This window comes from Lycium barbarum, chromosome 5 (genome assembly GCF_019175385.1).
Source record: "Lycium barbarum isolate Lr01 chromosome 5, ASM1917538v2, whole genome shotgun sequence".
Taxonomy (NCBI): Eukaryota; Viridiplantae; Streptophyta; class Magnoliopsida; order Solanales; family Solanaceae; genus Lycium; species Lycium barbarum.
The window spans coordinates 5,359,295-5,384,060 of NC_083341.1; the positions used below are offsets into that span (position 1 = coordinate 5,359,295).

At 38.2% G+C, this 24,766-nt stretch overlaps 1 protein-coding gene across 1 annotated transcript; it reads left to right on the forward strand.

Annotated features, from left to right (window-relative positions):
* The first annotated feature begins 455 nt into the window (after positions 1-455).
* LOC132640244 (F-box/FBD/LRR-repeat protein At1g13570-like) lies at positions 456-2,570 on the forward strand. The gene is made up of 5 exons (XM_060356754.1): positions 456-491; positions 669-730; positions 804-1,741; positions 1,826-1,981; positions 2,095-2,570. Exons 2-5 carry the CDS (start codon positions 721-723, stop codon positions 2,386-2,388), a joined length of 1,398 nt encoding a protein of 465 aa, XP_060212737.1. The 5' UTR covers positions 456-491; positions 669-720; the 3' UTR covers positions 2,389-2,570.
* Positions 2,571-24,766: the final 22,196 nt, after the last annotated feature.

Here is a 24,766-nt window from a genome sequence, read left to right on the forward strand (position 1 = left end):
AACCATATAAATATTCAAGATTTATTTTAAACCACAAATTTTAAAAGTCATTCACTCTTTTTTAAATATCGTGCCAGTCAAATAGATTCACGTATAAAACTGAACGGAGGGAGTATAACTTTCAAGCTAGGTTTATGACCTCAACACTATGTGGTCGTTTGGTTTGAGGTCAAAATAGTCCCGGAATTACAATTCCGGGACTAATTTATACCATCTGTTGGTATTATTTTATATCATCTGAAAGATGGTATAAAATAATACTAGTATAAGTGGGTTAAGAAGATATAAGTTGAGTTATTCCAGCACTAATTTTTATACCACGTTTGGTACAAGGTATAAAATAATCCCGGGATAAATCTATACCTTATACCAAACGTGGTATAAAAATTAATACCGGCATAACCCATGTTATACCTTAAACCAAACGACCACTAAGAAAAATAAGGGCATTGTAGGGAAAGCAAATGCTGAAATGGACCACAACATGTTAAGTATGAATCCTCGTTTTAGACTTTTTAAGTGTTTCAGCGTTTTCTGTTTGAATACTCCCTTAATTACCTTCTACTTTGTACTTTCACTGTATTCTATCATTCTCGCTGCACTAATCTCTTCCTTAATGCGAATTCTGTTTTGCGGTTAACAACCTCTTATCTTCTTCTCACCCCCAGGTTTTGGCTTTGGTACACACTTTCTGCTCTGAATTATAAATTTCTAACCAGCATGACTCCAGGTACACCGTTCTGTCTTTTACCCTTTTTGGATTATAAATTTTAAGCCTCAGACTATTCAACTTCTTATATTAGATCGTGAAGGAGCTGTTGCTGTTGAACGGGATACTGAAGATAGAATCAGTGCTCTACCAAGTAACGTTATAGATGGTATCTTAAGTCTCCTGCCTGTTCACGATACTGAAGATAGAATCAGTGCTCTACCAAGAAACGTTATAGATGGTATCTTAAGTCTCTTGCCTGTTCACGACGCAGCAAGAACTAGTATTTTGTCCAAAAATTGGAGATATATTTGGCCCATGCTTCCCAATTTGGTGCTTGATAATCACTTTTGCAATAAATTAGCACTAAAATCTCAATCTGTCCTCAAAGAAACGGTAGATGAGATTCTCTTAGAACATGTTGGAGACATCGTGAAATTTGTTCTTGATATGTCAGGAACACATTTGACTTCATATGCAGATATTGATAGATTGGTGCGTTTTGTCACCAGAAATTATGCAGATATTGATAGATGGATGCGTTTTGTCACCAGAAAAAATGTCAAGGAGCTAATCCTTGACATGCCAGATAATAGTACTTATAAACTCCCTTCACATGTGTTTAATTGCCCAACCCTGTCATATTTGGAACTCCGCAACAGTTTATTCAAACCACCAAATTCTTTTCTAGGCTTTCAGAATCTTATAAACCTCTGTCTGAATAAAGTAACCTTTGTGTCAAGCCCAGATTTTCCTGTTATTAACGCCCCCTTTCTTGTCAAATTGACCTTGACGCACTGTAATGGTACTCAAAACCTCAACATTGTTGTCTCATCGCAGTTGAAGTACTTGTCAGTTCGTGAGAGTCATTATAATCTTGACCTAAATCGCTTTATGACCTGCAAAAAGTTGACATGCTTAAACCTTGCGGTTGAGAGTCCAATATCTGCTGATGAAAGGTCAACTCATGAACAGTTTATTTTTAGCTTGTCTACACTTGAGGTACTTACTTTGGCTTCACATTTCCTTGAGGTAAGATCTAGAATCTGACATGTTGTTTTACTTGGATATGTTCTTTTCGTGTGATCCTTATTTTTGTTTAAATTTCCTCCAAAGCTTTTGAGTGCAGGTGCAGTCCCAAATGGGCTTCCTATTACACTCAACTGCTTGTGGCATCTAATGTTAGGTGTAAACTTCAGCAAATTGGGCCAGACTTCTTACACTCTGGAGTTGATTAAGAATTCCCCCAATTTGAGAAAACTTGAAATTTGGGTGAGAAATAGCAAATTTATGTGGTCATACACTCTATATATGAATGGTCTTGTTCGTTTTTGCACTTGACATACTAAAGCATGAGAAGCTAAAATGACCTTGTATATCATTAGGACAATACTACCAGTGACCCTGCTAAAGCTGTTATGAAATATCTTGACACACCAGCCTGTTTGGACCGAACACTCAACAAGCTCAGAGATGTTTCCATCCATTATTTTAAGCGTTCAAAAACTGTACTATCTTTCGTAAAGTTATTGTTTGCTCATGCTCCATCTTTGTTAAGGATGAGCATTAAGCCGACAAAAGCTCCTAGTTCCAAAGAAGAATTGAATATTGCCATAGAGTTGATGCGTTTACCCAGAGTATCTCCTAAGGCAGATCTATGCTATCATCCAGTTGAGTAGTTGAATTAAGGCTGAGTGATGCTTTTATCTGTTCTCGATGAATTTTGTTAAAGAAGGGAATGAATTGGCGAATTATGTAAACTTGCGTGGTTCCTGTATTAAATAGGTTACTTCAATAGTAGATGTTTCGAAAATCCAGTCTTTATTAATGTGCCTGATAAGAATAGCAGTGCCTTTGCTAATGTCTTTCTTATATATTTATACCTGTTGGTAACCAGGGAAGGAATGGCCAGGGCGAGAAACTAGAAAAAACACTTCTTCTGAACATTTGTGTTTGTCGGATTGTGACTGAGGAACCTCAAAATTGAGAAGAATGTCGGAGGGTTAATTAATTGTCCTTTATATACTGAATAAAGATTAATTGTTAGTTCTTAAATATCCAAAGTTAAGAAGAATAGAGAAAAAACAAATGATCTATCCAAAGTTAGGAAGAAGTTCATGATCAGCCAAACTTTGAAAGTACATTAAATAAACCACTAGCAGATAGTGTCTTTACCCAAGAGGTCTTTATAAAATGTTATATTACAAGTTCTGTCAAAGCTTATGCTCAGATTTTGAAAACTTTTCAGATTTTTTGGTCTGGAAGTGACGTCATTTAACATAGGGTTTAAGAATTACGTTCGATTATAGATCTTGTAAGTGTGATTAATGCATAGTAACTAATACAACAACATTCACAATTTTCTTGGTCCAGACCTGTGCATACCTTTTGGGAAGTGTGTAAATTTCCTTTCATAAATCTAGATAAAATTGGAGACTGTTGATGACCTGGTACAATGTTATAATTATAGGACACCAACATCTTAAAAGAGGTCTTGAAATCAGTTTCTTCTTTGTTTTCCTCAATGTTGAATTGCATTTTCCTTCAGCAGAAGTAATGAAACAGCATTTCAATGGCTAGGGCTTTTGATCTATTGCATTACCTTGACTCGGAGACTTGGTACATAATTAAGCGTATACTATACCAGTCTCCCTTTTATATTCTTCTCTACATTTCAGCTTACTTGTAGTTTTGAAAATAAACCAATTTGATCTCTGGTTAAATGTGTTATTATCTGCAGACTTCTACATTAGTCTCAATAAGGTGATCTCTAATTATTAATAATGTTATCATTTATCAATAAATTTTTTGTTGGTTCAATGGACTTGGCAGAGAGCATAAAAAAGACTGGCAAAGGTCAGTTACGTTTCAGCTCTCAAACATCCCCGACAGTGCAGCTTATTATATGTTTCAGCTCATGCGAACAACAGCAATTATAAGTCTGATAATTTAGAGAGAAGATGACAACATTTATAACTTCGTAGAAGAAAATGCTCAAGTTTTTGTGTTGAATACATAATGAAAGGTCACTTTCAGCTCTCAAGTATCTTCCAAAAGTTTTTCCTATCTATTTCTTCATTAATCTGATCGAGAAAGAAAACAGATTTTTCTTAATAAGGAGAAAACAGATTATGTTTCTAAGAAATTTTTATGGGTTACTCTAACATGGCAATTTTTATGTTCGCACCAGTGACCTCATTGCACTTAAACCCGTTGCCCTCTTGTAAAATCTCAATCTGTCTTCACTGAAACAGTAAATGGGATTCTCTTACAACATCGTGGACACATTGTGAAGTTTGATCTTGATAATTCAGGAGTAAATTTATCTTCGCATACAGACGTTGATAGATGGATGGTTTATGTTACTACAAATGGTGTCAAGGAGCTAATTCTTAACTAGTCAAATAATAGTACATACAAAGTGCTTTATTACGTATTTAACTGGGCTTAAGTGACTAAAATGCCCCCAAACTTGGCACGGATTGTAACTTTAGTTCCCAAACTATTGCTGCACTTTAAGACACCCCTAAACTCGGCAAAATGGGTTTTAATTCATCCCCGAGCTGCCACATGGCACAACAAGTGTAGTCACATGCCAACATGAGCGTGAAAGGTGCCACGTCATCCTTTTTTTTTTAAAAAAAAGAAAAATCAATTTTGAAAAATTCATTAAAAAGCATATTTTTTTAAAATTAGAAAAAACTATTTTTTTTAAACCTGGAAAACCCATTTTTTATATAAAAAAAAATATGGATCGGATTTTTGGATAAATATCTGGAACTTTTTAAATCTTGAAAATTGAGAAACCCGTTATTTTTTTACAAAAATCTGGAAAATTTATTTTTTTAAATTAAAAAACCTGGACTTTTTAAAAATCTGGAAAACTAAATAAACCCATTTTTCTAACAAAGAACCTGAAAAATTGAATTTTTGATTAAAAACCTGAATTTTTTTAAAATCTGGGATACTGATTTTTTTAAGAATAAAGGTGAGAACTGATAATTTTTTTCTAGATTTAAAACTAATCTAATTTTTTGGGATTATTTTTTTTTAAAAAAAAGGGTTTTCCACATTTTAAAAAAAAATTAGTTTTTCCATTTCTTCTTCAAAGAAGTGTCTTAAAAGAATCATGAAAATATGGATTTTTTAGGACAACTTTAAAAAAATGTCAAGTTTTCATCTTTTTTTTTTTTTTAAAAAAAAATTCCATTTTTTACAGATATTTTAATTAAAACTGTAGTTTTTCAGTTTTTTTTTTTAAAAATAAAATTTTCAGATTTAAAATAATTATTTCATTGTTCCAGATTTTTTTATAAAAAAAACCAGTTTTACATTTTTTTTCATAACAATTTATCTATATGGAGGACAAATAAGATGAAAATGCCATGTGGCATTAATATTTTACACGTGGAGGGCCACATAAGCCTTTTATACATGTCCAGGTTTTCAGTTTCAGTTATTGTCATGTTATTCCATATCTCATGTTATTTCTTTCAGTTACTTTACATACTACTACATTCAATGTGCTGACGTCCCCTTTTTATTGACCGAGGGCCTGCATTTCACGATGCAGGTACTAATTTACAGGATGACGCATCTGCTCAGTAGGACAACATTCGTATCAGCTTATTGGTGAGCCCCATCTCATTCGGGGTTTAGTCAACTCTTTATTTTATGATTAGCTATGCATCTAAGGTATGCTGGGGGCCTTGTCCCAGCGAGTATGTTTTCCATGTTCAGACTTATGTTAGAGGTTTTATAGACTAGACAAGTCAGTTATGTCATGTCACACTTTCAGAGTCGTATAGCCATTTTGGCTCATTCATGTTATTTCCGCACTCATGTTTAAACAAGTATTTTGATTAAGTATTATGACTTATTGCATTTTATAAAGGCTTATCATGCATTCACGTTAAATTTCGCTCATGTTATGCCTCATGATGATTCAGCAAGCCATGTGGTTCGCTCGGTCACATGCAGTAAGGCACCGAGTGCCGTGTTTCGCTCAGGCCATGGTTCGGGACGTGATAAAGCTTGGTATCAGAGCCCTAGGTTCAAGTGTCTTAGGGAGTCTATGAAACCGTGTCCAGTGGGGTCACTTTTATATGTGTGTGGCGCCCACACATATAAACAATTGACCACCAAGACATTTAAGATTGTCTCACTTCTTTCAACTCTAGATCGTGCAATAGAGCTATGTTCTCAGAAATCACTTGGACTCGTGTGTTGTTTCCCTTTCTACCGGATACGCCTCGTCTCAATGGATGAGGAAATGTAAATCTAATTATTATCGATGTGTTAATTTCAGATGGAGTCATTAGGAATTATTCTAACTCATGTGTATTGTGCCCTTTCAGAAAATGTCCACTAAGAGAAAGGAAACTTCGAGCCCGAGGGCTACCATTGATGCGACCCCAGAGACGGACTCTCAGAATCCGAAAGTTCTAATTATTCAGTTCCGTGACTGTAGGTCATCAGAACCTGCTTCAATTACTACTAATGCCCCAACTCGAACCAATGTGAGGAAGATGGGTATTCATAATCCTATTTGCAGCAAGTGTAATAAGAGACATCAAGGGGTGTGCCACTATGGCACCCATAGATGTTTTGGGTGTAGCCGGCAGGGTCACTATCTGAAATGTTGCCCACGAGTGAAGCAGGGTAACAAAGGTTTTTTGCATCCCATTTGCAATAGGTGTGGCAAAAGACACGTAGGAGTGTGTTGGATGGGTTTTAGGTGTGTGCTATAATTGTGGTCTTCAAGGCCACATGCAAAGAGAATGCCCTTCAGTCAAGTATAGTAGTAACACCAAGGGTGGTGGTGCAATTCGATCCCCCAGACCAGGCGTAGCTAATTCAACAACACCTTTCACAGCCCATAGTACTCAGGCACTGACAAACCAAGACACAGATAGGGGTGAAGTATTAAGATCAAGTGGGGATCAAACACGTTATCATGATATGGTAGATTGCCAGGACTCCGAGGTGCCGTCACATATGCCATAGGTATGCCACTAATTTCCCCTTCTTGTCACATATGAGATATTATGCCCTAGATCTATTATGTCCGATGTGGTTATTGTGCAGTTAAAAGTTCAAAGTAGAGTATATTTTTTCTTCTTATCTTTTTGTTATTTTCTCTTCAAGGATGTAGACTGACTTTAGGATGATAGTGTACATGGCTAAAAGGAAGTAGTGATATGATAGACCCAAAGGTATAATCAGATGATATTGAATCTCTTGGTATAGTCCCAACTTGTGTAAGTGTTTTGGAAGCATTATAGGGCGTGATGTTAGTAAGTTGCCTTGAGAGGATTATTTCGATGGGAATAGAAAAGCTAAATAAGGAAATTAAACAGGTAAGTCTCATGGCGATAGTCTTAGAGTCAGAACCAGAAGAATGATCAGATAACGACTTATTGCTAGACTTAAGGAATCTTCAGGCTTAAAACGTCAGCTTTTGAACTAAGGGGGAGATCGTACGATAAGGTACCGATATAGATTATGTGTTTCGTAAGTTGATAGGTGTTAAGGAGATTATGTCAGAGGATCACTGATAAGTTGGTATTTTACCAACTTATTTCTTCTTTAAACTTAGATTGTTACTATGTTTTGATTGAGAAAATAATGCATTTAATGCCGTTTACTTCCATTTTATAGGTTTATGTGATTTAGAAGTGATCGGAAGAAACCAAGTGAAAATAAAGTTAAAAAGAGGCCAAATTGGACAAAAACTGCACAGTTTTGCAAAACTGTCAGAAGTGGACAGTTTTGCAAAAACGGGACAGATTTGCAAATCTGAAAACTTGGGGCTTATTTTGTTAATTTTGGACTTGGAAAAAGTTGGGAACTACAAAAGGAAGCCAAGGGAGCAATTATATTCATCTTTGGCCATTTCATACAAGTTTTGGAGACTAGGTTCCTACACCACACTTTGGGGTTGAAGATTTGAAGATTTGGTTGAACATTTCTTAAACCTTTAATTCATTTCTTCAATTCCTTTCTTTGTATTATATATCTAAGTGTGTAGAATTTTATTCCATAACTTTAATCTTGTTTATGAAAATATTCATTTGCAAAGTTGAGAACTTGGGGCTTATTTTGTTATTTTTGGACTTGGAAAAAGTTGGGAACTACAAAAGGAAGACAAGGGAGCAATTATATTCATCTTTGGCCATTTCATACAAGTTTTGGAGACTAGGTTCCTACACCACACTTTGGGGTTGAAGATTTGAAGATTTGGTTGAACATTTCTTAAACCTTTAATTCATTTCTTCAATTCCTTTCTTTGTATTATATATCTAAGTGTGTAGAATTTTATTCCATAACTTTAATCTTGTTTATGAAAATATTCATTTGCAAAGTTGAGAACTTGGGGCTTATTTTGTTATTTTTGGACTTGGAAAAAGTTGGGAACTACAAAAGGAAGACAAGGGAGCAATTATATTCATCTTTGGCCATTTCATACAAGTTTTGGAGACTAGGTTCCTACACCACACTTTAGGGTTGAAGATTTGAAGATTTGGTTAAGCATTTCTTAAACCTTTAATTCATTTCTTCAATTCCTTGCTTTGTATTGTATATCTAAGTGTGTAGAATTTTATTCCATAACTTTAATCTTGTTTATGAAAATATTCATTTGCAAAGTTGGATGAAACCTCTTGTTATTGAATGATCTTTATTGCTATTGAAGTGGGTCTTTGTAGTTTTAATTAATCTTGTTCTTTAATGTTTCTTAAGAGATTAGTTAACCCTAAGACTCGCCCATTTACTTTGATTGAGCTCGGAAGAGGAAAATCTAGGTTGGGAAAGATTAATTAACAAGAATTTAGGTCATTAAACCCATCTAATAACTTGAGCTCGGAAGAGGATAGTTACTTGAGGTTAAATTGATTGTGCCTAATATCACACTCTAAGGCTTGGAAAAGCTTAGAGTGAAATTCATTGATTTGGTTAGAAGACTTTCAATGAGATTTTAGAAATCATTATCTATTAATATAAATCCGCTCTTAGTTGCAAAATCGTAAAATACGTCGGATCGTTACTTGAGTGTAATTTCCTATCATCCATGCTTGTGGCCATTGATCATTTTACTTGCTTTCTAGGTTAGTTTACATTTCCGCATTAGTTATAATTTTCTCAAAAACCAAAATATTATCTATCGTTTGGCATTAGCTTAGTTGGTGAAAGTTCCTTACTTTTTTAATCGCCTAGTATATTGTTCCCTGTGGGATCGAACCCGACTTATAGTTGGGTAAATTATATTAAATACGACCGTGTACACTTTCTCTTTGGGGAGTGAATTTGGACGTTATCAATTTTGGCGCCGCTGCAGGGGAACAATTTGGCATATTTGGGTTGGTTTGGGATTTAAGCTAACTTGCTTTGGTCCAAACTTGTGAATATTTGTGTAGTTGTTTCTTTGCTTTATTTTATCTTTATATATAAAAAAAAAGAAAAAAAAATGGCATTATATAATGAAAATTGATCGGATGGTAGTTGTTGATGACCCTTGTCTTTATTGTGGAGGACTACACTCATGTCAAAATTGTTTGAATTCTCCCGGGGGCGGATTGTGCGCACAATCCCAAACCTATGAGTGGAGTATTTGTGATAGGTGTGGTGGTCAAAATGGTCATTGGGATAATTGTGCTTATTTGTCCTTCCCTTCCCCGAACCCCCACTATGACTATTCTAGTTTTGATTTTGATGATAGTAGGGATATGGAAATGGAAGAAGCCTCAAATGCTCAAAATGAGAGGACAATGCTCATGTTGGAGACCATCCTTGAAAAAGTGGAAAAACAGGACTTAACGGTTAAGGACTTGAGGCAACCACTTGATGACTTGAGGCAAGCAATTAATTGCAATGACAAAGCTATTTACACCTTGGAGGATCAAATGAAATTATTGGTTCAGACTCATAATGCTGACCAACTTGAGGGTGTTGAAAGTAGACAAGAAAGTGGTCAAAACATGAATTTCTCCAAGGGTGGATTTTTACAAGCTTTGAATAACTCTCAACTTGAAGAAAGCCTTGACAAAGTGGAAATTGTGAGCCAAGATTGGCTTATGACTCAAGCTCAACAACTTGGAGCCTATGGGGATCATCGTGAAGGCATTTCGAGGATGATGGAAGAATTTTTAAAAATCCATGTTGAGCAAAGTCAAGAGTTGAAGAAACTTGAAATTGCTATCCGTGACTTGGAAGCCAAATTGAATGCAAAAGTTGAGGTTTGCAATACTCAACATCAAATAGTCATGGATAGTAGTTTTAAGTTGATTTCCAATGAAAAAGTGGTCAAGATTGATTTTCAAGAGCTAATGATGAATTGCCAACCAACCAACCCAAAAATAATGCAAGATGCCGAAATTGAAGAAATGATACTAAAGTTGAATAAAAAGGTTCACACAATAATTTTTGAGGATTCTAGTTCATTTGTGGGTGAGGATGTCAAAAATGGAGCGAATTTGAAAATGGAGCGCCTTAGACCACATTCCAACCATTTTTCAACATTATGCTTGGTTAATGAAATGGAATTTGAACTAACCGAGCCTATGGAGAATTTTGGAGTTGAAGAACAAAATGTTTTCATTTTGAAGTTTGCTATGCCAAGAAGACAAAATGACTTGCCTCACTTAAAGGCCAAAAAGTGTAAAATGCGATACTCGAGAGTTGTCCTCTTTGCTTTCCTACCACCGCCCCACGAGCACCACCGGAATCTTGATTCAAAGTTAGGGCACAAATTTATATCTTCCAAATGGAGGGAAAAGCGGTAAAGGTAACCGTCGTGCCGCGACGTTAACTTAAGCGCTTGGTGGGAGGCAACCCATCGTTTTAAAAATTTTAAATCATTTTTAAAATTTTATTTTTTAGAATATCTTAGTTTATGGTTTTTGACTAATCTGCAACGTTTCAGAATTTTTGGAGTTGATTTGAGCAGGTTTAGATCTCCGGACAGCCCCAAATGCTGAAAATTGTAGAACTGTCAACTGGACAGTTTTGCAGAAATGCAAAACTGTCCAGTTTTTGTTTTTTACAAAATTGTCCAGTTTTTGCTGCTGAAATATGGTTCCAGGTGCCAAAAAAAAAAATAGGTGACATCACGTGCGAATCGCAGGTACTGTTCGCAGGTCGTGACAGTTAATTTTTTTTTTTTTTTTTTTTAAATTGCCCTCAAACAATTTTATGTTTTGTTTTGATTATGTGCAGCGAGGACACTGCAATGTTTGTAGTTGGGGGTGGCATGTGGTAGCACATTATATTTTGGTTATGCTTGATTTGTGCCCTTGTCGGGCTTTTGTCTTATGTATGGATATTGTGTGCTCTTGCCGGGCTTGTTTTGTGATTGTTGGTGTGGATGTGGATAGTTGTTGTTACAAATGGAACTTGCTCAAAGTTTTGATTTTTTTTTTTTGTTGGCATGTTGTGGATAGTCACTTTTATTATTTTATTTCCGTTCTTAGTTAGGTAGTTTAGGAGTAAAAATGGTGTTGGGATGTCATTTTTTTTTTTGCCCCTTGGCTAACTTTTCGCTTGCTTGGTACCAACTTATTTAATCCTTGGCGTATGAATTCTTGATTTTTGAAAGAAAAAAAAAATACAGTTGAAGTAAGGATTCTTGTTGTGACTTTTAGACTCAATTTTTGCTCTTACTTTCACTAATTAGTCTCTTTAGGCTATGAGTGACTTTTTGAGTTCTTTTTGTTCGATTGGTTTTTGGATACATATTTCACTTGAGTTTACATGTGCCATGTGTGGTGAGGTTTTTATGAGTTCTTTTGCATTACTTGTGGTCTAGAATTTGCCCGGAATGTGTTTCAAGGCGAAATCCTGGACTACACTTGATTTGAAAAATGATGTTAGGCCTTCCTTGGACCGTTTTTGTGCCTTAAATATCCTACCCTTGCATGTTTTCTCTAGTTAACCCCTTTTGAGCCTTTAACCTTTTCCTTGACAACCATGTTATAAGCTTTACCCTGTTCTTCATTGATCCATCTTTTGGTACCCTACCTCCTTAAGTGCGTTGAAAGTGCAAATATAGGCTAAAAGCCTAAGTTTGGGGGTGATGGTTGAAAAAATTTGTTATGTGGGAGTTACTTTAAAGGCGAAGAGGTGAAGAAAAAGAAAAAGAAAACAAAACTTCCTTGTTATTTTGAAAAAGAAAAAAAAAGAAAAAGAAAAATGAAGGAAGAATAAAGAGTTGTGAATAATGGGAAGACTAAGTGGTGAAATGAAAAATGAAGAAAGGCGTGGAAAAATTTCAAAGAAAGTGTGTTTTGAATGTTGAAAATTGTAGTGCTTAGGGAGGTTTTGAGTCACTTTTAGCCAAATTGTGCCATACCTTAACCAAAAGCCTACATTAAAACTCTTTAAGTCCTAATTGATTTTGAACCAAGTGTGTCTACATGAGTGGAGAAATACATGAAGGGCAAGCTTATGGTACTACTTGTGTGCATTTGAACATCTTTGTGTGTGAGAGAGAGTTAATTCTTTCTATTTGATATCCCATTTGTGTTTTGAATTACATTTTCTAAGTGTGAAGTGTGGGATTCTCTCTTGAGTGTGAGGGCACATGAGAATTTAAGTTGTGAATTTGTTCCATTTTTCAATTGAGAGGAATGAACAAAAGAAAGTTGTTTTGTGATAAGGAGGCAAATTTTGAAGCTTTAGTGTCATGACTTGATTGCTACTTTGATTAACTTGGTGTTTGAGCACTTGAAATGAAAATGAAGTTTTTGAGAAGAAGTTGGTGATTCATATGTTTTGGATTAATTGTTGGTACCAATCAAAGTCATGTGTTTGTGCTTAAAGTGAACCTTTTTGACTTAGTATGATGTTGGTGCACTTTTGAATGGAGTCCTTTGAAGGAAATTGTAATTTGATTTGCTTGAGGACAAGCAATAGTTTAAGTTTGGGGGTTTGATAAGTTGATATTTTACCAACTTATTTCTTCTTTAATCTTAGATTGTTGCTATGTTTTGATTGAGAAAATAGTGTATTTAATGTCGTTTACTTCCATTTTATAGGTTTATGTGATTTAGAAGTGATCGGAAGAAACCAAGTGAAAATAAAGTCAAAAAGAGGCCAAATTGGACAAAACCAGCATAGTTTTGCAAAACTGTCAAAAGTGGACAGTTTTGCAAAAACGGGACAGATTTGCAAATCTGAAAACTTGGGGCTTATTTTGTTATTTTTGGACTTGGAAAAAGTTGGGAACTATAAAAGGAAGACAAGGGAGCAATTATATTCATCTTTGGCCATTTCATACAAGTTTTGGAGACTAGGTTCCTACACCACACTTTGGGCTTGAAGATTTGGTTGAACATTTCTTAAACCTTTAATTCATTTCTTCAATTCTCTGCTTTGTATTGTATATCTAAGTGTGTAGAATTTTATTCCATAACTTTAATCTTGTTTATGAAAATATTCATTTGCAAAGTTGGATGAAACATCTTGTTATGCTTATGTATTGAATGATCTTTATTGCTATTGAAGTGGGTCTTTGTTGTTTTAATTAATCTTGTTCTTTAATGTTTCTTAAGGGATTAACTAACCCTAAGACTCGTCCATTTACTTTGATTGAGCTCGGAAGAGGAAATCTAGGTTGGGAAAGATTAATTAACAAGAATTTAGGTCATTAAACCCATCTAATAACTTGAGCTCGGAAGAGGATAGTTACTTGAGGTTAAATTGATTGTGCCTAATATCACACTCTAAGGCTTGGAAAAGCTTAGAGTGAAATTCATTGATTTGGTTAGAAGACTTTCAATGAGATTTTAGAAATCATTATCTATTAACATAAACCCGCTCTTAATTGTAAAATCGAATTAGGATTTATGTTTGTTGGTGTTGCTGGGTCTTGCTGGTGTGTGTGGGTTGGGGTTCTTGTTGATCAAGAGAAGACAATTAATTTTGAGTATTTGATTTTGTTTCTTTGCTATATCCGTACAATCTCGAGTTTTTTTTTTGGTGGGTGAGGGGGGGGGGGGGGGATGGGGGGAAGGGGCGAGGGTGGCCTGAAATGAAGAAGAAGAAGAGGGGTTTATGATGAAATTGAATGTGTGTGTTAATGGAGGAAGAAAATAAGTTGAATGTTTCTTGAAAATAAGCTCTTTATGATTGATGATTAAATTGAATGTTTGTGCTAACGGAGGAAGAAAATGGGTTGAATTTGTGTATGTTAATGCAGGAAGAAAATTGGTTGGTTAATTTCTTGAAAAAATATTTATGATTGATGAAAGAAATTGAATGTGTGTGTTGATGGAGAAAGAAAATGGGTTTAATGTGTGTGTGTGTTAATGGAGGAAAAATACGGGTTGATTGATTTCTTGAAATGAAGAAGAAGAAGAAGGATTTAGTGATGAAGTAGATAAAATTAATGGAGGGTTTAATGGTTAATTAGAGGTTAATTAGTGTAAATATAATTAATAAAAGAAAAATCAAATGAAAAAAAGAAAGGAAAAGTAGCACCAATGTGGCAGTGATGTGGCGCCGATGTGGCGGAGAGTGTGTAACACTTTCCACTGTGCAACTGGGCATTAACATTTTTTGGTGCCACGTCAGCCTAAAAAGGCACAAAAGTACTGAAAAAATAAGGCCGGGGGGGGGGGGGGAGGGTGGTAATAGGTCGCCCGCAAAGGTTGGGTGCGTCATAATTAATCCTAGTATACGTTGGGGGTATTTATGTATTTTCCCAAATAAGGACTATATTTACTCATTATCTTTGAATTTTAAGAAATTAGCAAGTTCTAGCAAAATAAAACTAAGACAAACTTTTTCCGTATCCATAGTTACTACTGTCGTTTTTTGTTTTTTATTATATGTTTCCTTTAAATTTTTTACATGACAACATTTTGTTTGAATAAAAACTTAAATGCAATAATTGAGATCAAGTAACATACGAATGCAACTACCTTTAATTTAATTTTTGGCATTATTGTTCGTTTATTAGTATTAGTTTTTCATCCTATCTTTCTTATCGGGTAGGATAATCTCATTCTTTAGCTTATACCAAATTGAAGTTTGTGAAGTTAGATTTGTACGACCTTGATTCTATTTCCTAGCTCAACTATAAATAAATATTTTCTTAATATTAATGCAATTTTTTTTTTACTATTTTTTTGACACATTTTCTAATAAATAACAATTTCTAAAGCTGACGTGGCAACACACATATATACACACACACTAGTCTTAAGTGTACGTGCGTTGCACGTGTATATCGCTGATACGCCCAAATTACACCTTTAATATCAGGAGTAAGCGGTCGTTGTCAAATATAAAACCCAACAAGGTTGGGGTCGAATCCCACAGAGAATACGATGAAGAAGAATACTTAATAAGTGTAACACCCGACTGTTAGTCTATATTTTCAGGGGAAGGGAAATATAATAAAAATTTGATTGTAGTTTGTTCATTAAAAACTGAGAATGGTTATAGAATGTAAACAATTGGTAAATGGGACCAAGGTTGTGGTTCCAATGGAGAGTAATGCGTTTGGGTGCCAATTCAACTTAATTTATATACTTAGGTGCATTAAGCCAAGGGTCACGCGATTCTTGCCAAAAGTTTTCCAACCAAATCAGCAAATTTCATCCTAAGCTTTTCCAAGCCCTAGGATGTTTTATAAAAGAGCACCCATGTAGCCTCAACTAGCTTTCCTATTCCTAGCTCAAGCTATTAGATGGATTTAATGACCCACATTGTTGCTATTAACTCTTTTCCTAACCTCTACTTTCTTTTCCAAGCAAAGTAATGGTATTAAGGCACAAGTAATGTTGTACACCATCACAAGACATTGATGCTTGAAGAGTTAATAGAAAACACCATTAGCATACAAACATAGTATGAATATGAAACCCAATCACATAACTAACACATTGGATACCACAACCTTAGCTGAAAGATTAGCTACTAATATTCATTAAAAGTAAAGCAATCAAGTAAAATGTATTCATAAATCTTACAAAAGTGTTGGATGGAGAAGATGACAAAGCTAAAAGAAATCTCTTAAATGCTTCAACAACCAACAGTAAATGACTCCACAAGAGTTTATGCCAAAAACTGCAGGATAATGAAATCCAAAACCCTAGAAAATCTATTTATAGCATGTCCAAAACGGGAACAATTTCCAGACAAAAATGCCCATGTGCATCAGGTGCGTCTCGCACTTGGTGTCGCAAGTGCAACATGCGAGTCGCATGTTGCACCAAATTATCGCATGTGCGACACCATATGCGATTCGCATGTTGCACATGCGACTCGCATGTGGTGTCGCATGTGGTGTCACACATGGTTTCTTCTTTAGCCTCTTTCTGTCAGCAGATGCTGCATCACATGCGATTCGCATGTAGCACATGCGACTCGCATGTGATGCCTTTGTTCAGTTCAGCTGGCTTTTGCTTCATTTTCCTTCATTTTGCTTCAAGTTACTTCCGGCACATGGTATTCTACAAATTGTCACAAAAACACGAGAAACGACATCAAAAGTACTTGGGGATGTGCAAAAGACTAAGTAGTTGGTGTCGAATATCGCGTAATTTCATGACTCATCAACACCCCCAAACTTGTACTTTTGCTTGTCCTCAAGCATTTAAAACAGAACTACAACATATGCCAATTGCTAGGTACTACAATGATGATCGTGACCAGTCAAAACATAGTTATTCAAAATACGAGTTCCCCTCCCTCTTGTTGCGAGACATGGTGCCTTTCCTCAAAAGGTGGGAATTAACCAACTACTGCATTTGATGACACAAGGTTACTCTATCTTTAAAAGAAACGGCTTCAAATGAAGCGACAAGAAGTAATTCTTTCGTTGAGCCTAGTAATCCATATGCCCTCACAAAAAGACCAAAGAAAGTCCCACACACACATATTCACGAATAGCAACTGGGACAAAAGACGAATAAGGAGAGAACCACTCACACTCAGAAAAGAACAAGTACAAGTACAAAAAATGTGGTGCCATAAGCTTGCCCTTTAAGTATTTCTCCACTAATGTAAACACACTTGTTCAAAATCAATTAGGACTTGCGGGTCATAGCTAAGGTTCGGGGTTACGGTGGGGTGAAATTTGGGTAAGAGTGACTTGACGTCTCCCTAAGCATTTTCGAGCACTCTCCCTTCACCTAATCCGTACCTTCTTCAACATTTAAGCATTATCCGCCAATTCGTGACTCCTTTTGCCAATATCATTATTGCTTCTCTAGTTTCCCCACTTATTCCTTACGTCACAACCATTATTCACACCCTTGCTTTCACTGCTAAATCTACGATTTATGTGTACATATACACACCTTTCTTTACACAAATATCTACATATACATTTATATATATATATATATATATTTTTTATTTTATTTTATTTTTTTTTTATTTTTTTTTAGCTACCACGCCCAAACTTATGCGTTTTAGCCTATTGTATCGTATTCGATTTGCTTAGGGAGATAGGGTGCTAAAAGGTGGATATGGTTGTAATGAAAGAAAAGAAAAACAAAGTTACGGCTCAAAAATGGGTTAACTAGGATATCAATGCAATGGGTAGGAGTTTTTAGGTTTAGTGGCGGTCCAAAGAGAGCCTAATATCCTTTTTCAAACAAGTGTAGTTTAGTATTTCGCCTTGAGATACTTTCCGGGCAAGTTCTAGATCACAATTATGCACAAGACTAGAACAATAACCTTTCACGCACATGGCACATGGATTACTTTGCTAACTTCTAACTACTTCTCAACCCATCATTCTAGACTTGCAAAACATTTGTGTGTCACCAAATGAGTCATGTTAGTGTTATTCCTCCCCTCTGAGTACATATGCAAGAATTTTGGGAGGGGTGTTATCAAACTACGATGGAAAAGCGAAACAAGAGAAATTTATAAACCGATCAACCATCACTATTATACTTGGCAATGACAAACTACAAGTGTACAAACTTAGACATGAGCTATCCTAAAACAATAAAAACAGACATATATAATAAAAACAAACATATGCCGCGTGAGCTGTCCTACCCCCAACAAAAGGAATATGCAGTGTCCCCAATGCATCAAATGTAGTACAAGGGATGAGTAACTCACGATGGACGCTTGGCGTCCGATGGTGTATGATCAACAGGCAGGACCTCCAACGGAGGTACTATCAATGGGAGCGTCACAACATCACCCTCCCTCTCGGGTGTCAATATCTCAGGCCCCACAGACGGGGGAAATCGTGTGTCAGCAGGAGGAGCGGTGGATGAACTGGCCTCACCCGCCCTCGGGGGTCTAGAGGCCCCCCTGGATTTTCTGCTCGCCTCAAGGGACTGCTGCATGGCCACATATGTGTCTATCTCGTCTTCAGCGATATAAGCAGCTCGGGCAGAAGTACGTGCCTCCTCAACAGCTGGGTCAACCTCCAGCTCCTCATCAAACTCTTCCTCGCTTTCTTCCCCCTCTTCTTCCTCTTCTTCCTCAGTTTCTTCGTCCTCCCCAGCTGACTCCTCCACCCCTTTTTCCGATGGCATGGCAGACGCTGTGGGCCCAGTGGAGAATAAGGAGGCACCGAATGGTAGAATGGGTGCACTGAGCTCAATGTCATGGGATTTCAATACCCGAATGTCCTTCTTGACTTTAGCTAGGTCCGCCCGAATGGCAGGAAGGCCGCCTGCACTGCCCCCCTCAATCTGCTCCAACCGACGATCAATGTGGCGAACATGCTCCTTAATTCTGTCCTGCTCTTTTCTAATATCTGTGATCGCCTGAGTGTAGGGTGCCATTGCTGCCTCAATCGCCTCCTTCACAAAATTGGGGAGCCGCTCAACCAACCAATTAACTTTAGCATCTGCTGCCCGGAGCACTCGCATACCCTCGGCAGACACTCCACGAGCTGCTGTGGTGGATGGCGGAACCGTATCAGTAGGAACTGTAGTGGAAGAACTCGGAGGGTCAGACCTCGGTGCTCGAGGGGCTGTGCTGGGAGTGGTCTCCTCATCATCGGTGGCCAAGTCTTCGGACTCAAGAATATGAGCATCAAGTGGTGTCCCCGAAGCTCTCGGCTCTGTACTCACCCGCTTTCGCTTTCTAGTTCCCGGTTCCAATTTGGTGTAATCAATCAATTGATCAGCCGGTACATTTCTGTCCACCCGAGGAATATCACGAACCTCTGTCCGGCGGCATAATTTAGTAATCAAACAGGGAAAAGGGAGCGATGTGCCCTTCTGAGTGGACGAATTCTTGATGTGGTCTCGGATAATTTCCCCCAAATTGACCAGATGCCCCGACATGAGCGAAGCAATGAGAATACACTTTGCAATAGGTATGTTGGTGTTGTTCTTGGAAGGAATCACCCGCGATGATACGAGAGATAGCCAAAACTTGGCTTCGCGGTTTGAAAGTGTTCTTCTCAATTGTGACCGATGGATCTAGCCATGGTGGAGTCCCAGAGGCAATCACTAAAGCAGCCCACTCTCGATGCTCCTCCGGGTTCTCTATCTTCAAATCATATTCCGAACTCACCGGAGGCCAACCTTCAACAGGGTCTGTTTCGCTGCGTTGCTCATATAGGATCGATGTTATGGTATCGGCAGCACAATCAATCTCTTTCCCCCGAACCGGAACCCAACAAAAATGTGCCAAGGTTTTCTTTGGTTGGCGGCGCGACATCTTCGCATTCAGTGTGGCTGCATAAGCTGCGTAGAATTCCATTACCAGGGCCGGGAAATATACAGCGGGCTGCATGAAATAATTCCATCTCAAGGTTTCAAGCTTGCGAATGATGCCCGGACATTGGTCGTGCAGCCCCTGGAGAGTGACTCTCTTTTCGACAATGATGCCCCGGACTGGATTCCCATCAGGCTTAATTGTATTCCAAGTCTTATATAGTTCCCTAGATCCAGGCTCGGTGAACCGTTGCTCCATTGCTTCCCTCCGTTGACCTCTGGTAACAGCATCCTCGGGCTCAGGAGAGGAAGCCCCATGTGTCCCCTCTTCAGACTGGGGGACGGGATCAGCAGGTGCCTTGTCTTTTCGTCTTCGTGTTGCTCGTTTTCCTCCACCTTGAGGTTGGTTTGATCGAGCCATCCTGCACAACATACAAAAATATACCCATTATTTATGGTGTTCCTTTAGCAACGACGACGAGGTATATAAAAAGAAACAAAGCATTGAAGGGATGACACCACATGCGAAGCACTACATGCGAGTCGCATGTGTGACATGCGACTCGCATATGGTGTCGCATGTGATGACAGTGAGATCACTTCTTGTGAGTGTCTCACTGTCACCACATGCTGCAGCATATGATGCTCGCATGTGAGTCACTTGATTTTTTTTTTTTTTTTTTAAAACAACACAGATGCACACAAACAAAAACATGTTTACGTAACTTTTTCCCTTAAGAGCGATTTCCCCCGTCTATCATTGGAAAAGTCTATTCAATTACTCACACACGCCTATGTTCGATGATTGTTCTTCATAACAGACAATGACACTTTGTAATTCAAAAGGCATCACGGGTCCTATTTCACAGGTAATGTGCCATGGGTACTCAAGAATTCCCCATTTTGGCGAACGATCATATTTCCGCAACATCCAAACATTCAAAAGGTCATTTAGGCATTTAATCACACGAGTTGCGAGCGAGCCTGAACTAACAATTCTTACAACAAATGGGTACTCAAGAATTCCCCAGTCATTATCTCATTCGTCATCAACAACAAATTCCTAGAAAGACTACACAATCATGGGTACTCAAGAATTCCCCATTTTTCATCAATTTCTAACAACCCACATAATCACATAAGATAGATCTAATCAACTAACTAATTACATCACGTGTTGTGGCATGAAAATACATGGGATAGAGCAGTTCCTAAGTACCACTTAATGTAAAGAAAAGCAAAGTTAACATACCTTGAGAATTAATGAAAATTGGAAACCTTGAAATCTTTTTCAGGGTAAAAGAAATGGGAGCAGTATTCAAGATTTGGTGATGTGAATTAGAGTGATTGGAGTGTAATTGGTATTATGGGATGATGTAGGAGAGAAGAGGAAAAAGGAGGAGAGGGAATCGTGAAGATTATAACTGAAAAACAACGGTTACCCTCTTTTATTTAAAACAAAATGTTTCCGTCGGGTCGGGTCAACCCGCGACTTTTCACCTACCTGCACAACATGCGACTCGCATATGCTGTCGCATGTTAAACATGCGATTCGCATGTTGTGACACTCCGTCGCATCTGCTGACAGAAAGTTTGGTTCACATTGACTGAATTTTGGCATCAGATGCGAGACGCATATGCAATGGCAGACACCACATGCGAATCGCATGTGGTGTCGCATGTCATGCCTGTTGGAATTTTTCCAATTCTTCTTCTTTGTGCACACTTTATTCCTACACACTTGGACACACATCAAAACATCATAAAAGTAAGAACAATAAACACATGAAAATAAAACTTGGGTTGCCTCCCAAGAAGCGCTTGATTTTACGTCGTAGCACGACGTTGGTACCTGTTTAGCCCTTTTATGGCTCGTTGAGGATGAAGACCTCGATAATCTTTGCTTCATTCTGAGATCCCAGTAATGTTTCACCCTTTGCCCATTCACTTTGATTTTATTACCACTTGGGCAAACAAGTTCAATTGCTCCAGATGGGAACACTTGTGTGATTTCAAACGGTCCGGACCATTTGGACTTCAACTTTTCGGGAAACAACCGGAGCCTGGAGTTGAACAGCAATACCTGATCTCCGATGCTGAACTCTTTTTGCAAGATCTTCTTGTCATGGAAGTGTTTCATGCGGGCCTTGTAAAGTGAAGAACTCGCATATGCCTTAAGGCGAAATTCATCGAGTTCGTTAATCTGCTCCAACCTCAAGTTTGAGGCATCATCCCATTCTAGATTCAACTTTTTCAAGGCCCACAATGCTTTATGTTCGAGTTCCACCGGAAGATGACAGGATTTTCCAAATACCAGTTGATATGGAGACATGCCAATTGGTGTCTTGTAGGCTGTTCGGTATGCCCATAGAGCATCATCCAATTTCCTTGACCAATCAGTCCGGTTAGCATTTATTGTTTTGGAAAGTATGCTCTTGATTTATCTATTTGAAACTTCAACCTGGCCACTTGTTTGGGGATGATACGGGGTGGTGACTTTATGCTTGACTCCATACTTCTCAAGAAGAGTTTTGAACAATCGATTGCAAAAATGAGAGCCCCCGTCACTAATGATTGCCCTTAGAGTTCCGAACCTTAAGAAGATAACCCTTTTCAAAAATGCAGTGACACTTCTTCCTTCATTATTGGGGAGCGCGACGGCCTCCACCCATTTGGATACGTAGTCTACTGCCACAAGAATGTACTTGTTGTTGTAGGAGCTTACAAATGGACCCATAAAATCAATGCCCCATACATCGAACAATTCAACTTCGAGAATCGGTGTCATTGGTAGCTCATGCCTTCTTGATATGCCCCCATGCCTTTGACATTGATTACAAGCTTTCACAAAGTCATGAGCATCTTGATGGATTGTCGGCCAATAAAAACCACTCTGAAAAACCTTAGCCGCCGTTCTTGAGCTACTATGATGTCCACCAACCGGTGATGAGTGACAAGCTTCGATGATGGGCATCATTTCTACTTCGGGTATGCACCTCCTTATGATGTTGTCAGCGCAAACCCTGAATAGATATGGTTCGTCCCAATAGAATTTCCGGGCATCACTCAAAAATTTCTTCTTTTGGTGGAAGTTCAAATCCACCGGCATAATGTCACTTGCATGGAAGTTAGCAAAATCGGCATACCACGGGATCATGTCATGCGACCCCGCCATTACTTGCTCATCCGGAAATGACTCATTGATTTCTAGGCCATCCAATGGACGCCCACCCTCTTCAAGACGAGACAAGTGGTCCGCCACTTGATTTTCACACCCTTTTCTATCTTTGACTTCAAAGTCAAACTCTTGCAAGAGAAGGACCCAACGTATCAACCTCGGTTTTGCATCTTTCTTTGTCATGAGGTAACGTAGGGCTGCATGATCGGTGTGAACAATCACATGAGTGCCTAAAAGATAAGCCCGGAACTTCTCGAAAGCAAATACAATAGCCAGCAACTTTTGTTCTGTGACAGTGTAATTCATTTGGGCACTGTTCAGAGTCTTGCTTGCATAGTAAATTGGGTGGAAGAGCTTATCACGCTTTTGACCAAGAACAACCCCCATTGCAAATCCACTTGCATCACACATCAACTCAAAGGGTTGAGACCAATCCGGGGCAATGATGATAGGAGCCGATGTGAGTCTCTCTTTCAAAACCTCAAATGCCTTTAAACAAACATCATCAAATACAAACTTCGACTCCTTCTCCAACAATTTGCATAGAGGGTTGGATATTTTCGAAAAATCCTTGACGAATCTTCTATAAAACCCAGCATGCCCGAGGAAGCTGCGAACACCTTTAACGGAAATTGGAGGGGGAAGCTTAACAATAACCTCAATTTTAACTTGGTCGACTTCAAGCCCCTTTTTCGAAATCTTGTGTCCTAAAACGATGCCTTCTCTAACCATGAAGAGGAACTTCTCCCAATTTAGAACCAAATTTGTCTCTTCACATCGTTTCAATACTTGGGCAAGATTCTGCAAGCATTCATCAAAGGAGTCCCCAACTACGGAAAAGTCATCCATGAAGATTTCAATGGATTCTTCAACCATATCGGAGAAAATAGACATCATGCAACGTTGAAATGTTGCGGGTGCATTACATAACCCAAACGACATTCTCTTGAAAGCAAAAGTCCCATAAGGACAAGTGAAGGTAGTTTTCTCTTGGTCCTCGGGGGAAATGGTGATTTGGTTGTACCCGGAATACCCGTCAAGGAAGCAATAATAATCTCTGCCCGCAAGCCTATCAAGCATTTGATCCATGAATGGCATTGGGAAGTGGTCCTTTTTGGTCCACTTATTCAGCTTCTGATAATCCATGCAAACACGCCATCCGGTAACCTTGCGAGTGGGAATCAACTCATTCTTATCATTCGCAACCACGGTGATCCCACCCTTTTTTGGTACGCATTGAACCTGACTCACCCATGAGCTATCCGAAATGGGGTACACAACCCCAGCATCTAACCACTTGATTATCTCAACTTTTACGACCTCTTGCATGGGAGGATTTAACCTCCTTTGATGTTCAACGCTTGGATCACAGTCTTCATCAAGCTGAATTTTATGTGTACAAATACTAGGTGGAATCCCTTGAATATCCGCAATACTCCACCCGATAGCTTTTTTGTATCTTCTCAAGATCACCATCAACCTCTCTCTTTTCTCATCCGTCAACCGGGCAGATATAATCATAGGCAATGTGTTGTTGAGTCCAAGAAACTCATACCTCAAATGTGAAGGAAGAGGTTTGAGTTCCAAAGTAGGAGGCTCAATAATTGAAGGTTTTGCAGGAGGAGTTGCTCGGTTTTCCAAGTCAAGATCGAGTCTCTTTGGATTGAGGTGGTAAGACCCCATTCCAATCAGTGCATTGACCATCTCCTCAAATTCTTTTTCGTCGTCACATTCATAATTCATTATCACCGCAGCCAACATATCACCTATATGCTCATGTTCTGTAGTTGTCTCCATTGCTTCATCAATTATGTCAATAACAGACACAACACTCATATCAACCGGTTGTTTCATTGACTTGCAAATATGGACAGTGATGTCGTCATCATTCATTCTAAATTTCAGATCACCTCTTTCACATCCACGGGGGCACGCCCTGTGGCTAAGAATGGTCTTCCCAAGATTATGGGAACTTCAAAGTCAACTTCACAATCCAAGATCACAAAATCGGCCGGAAAAATAAATTTATCCACTCTTACAAGCACATCATAAAGAATACCAATGGGCCTCTTTACAATTCTATCCGCCATAAGTAATCTCATCGTGGTAGGACAGGGGGTGCCCAATCCCAACTTGTTGAATATAGAAAGCGGCATCAAATTGATGCTTGCTCCAAGATCACAAAAGCTTTAGCAAACTTGTATTTACCGATGGTGCATGGAATTGTGAATGCTCCGGGGT

What these genes read in the sequence shown, in the direction of transcription:
- LOC132640244 (XM_060356754.1), top strand. An exon ending in TGGCTTCACATTTCCTTGAG is followed by an intron (nt 1,742 to 1,825) that starts GTAAGATCTAGA and finishes TTTCCTCCAAAG; the next exon opens with CTTTTGAGTGCAGGTGCAGT. An exon ending in TGAGAAAACTTGAAATTTGG is followed by an intron (nt 1,982 to 2,094) that starts GTGAGAAATAGC and finishes GTATATCATTAG; the next exon opens with GACAATACTACCAGTGACCC.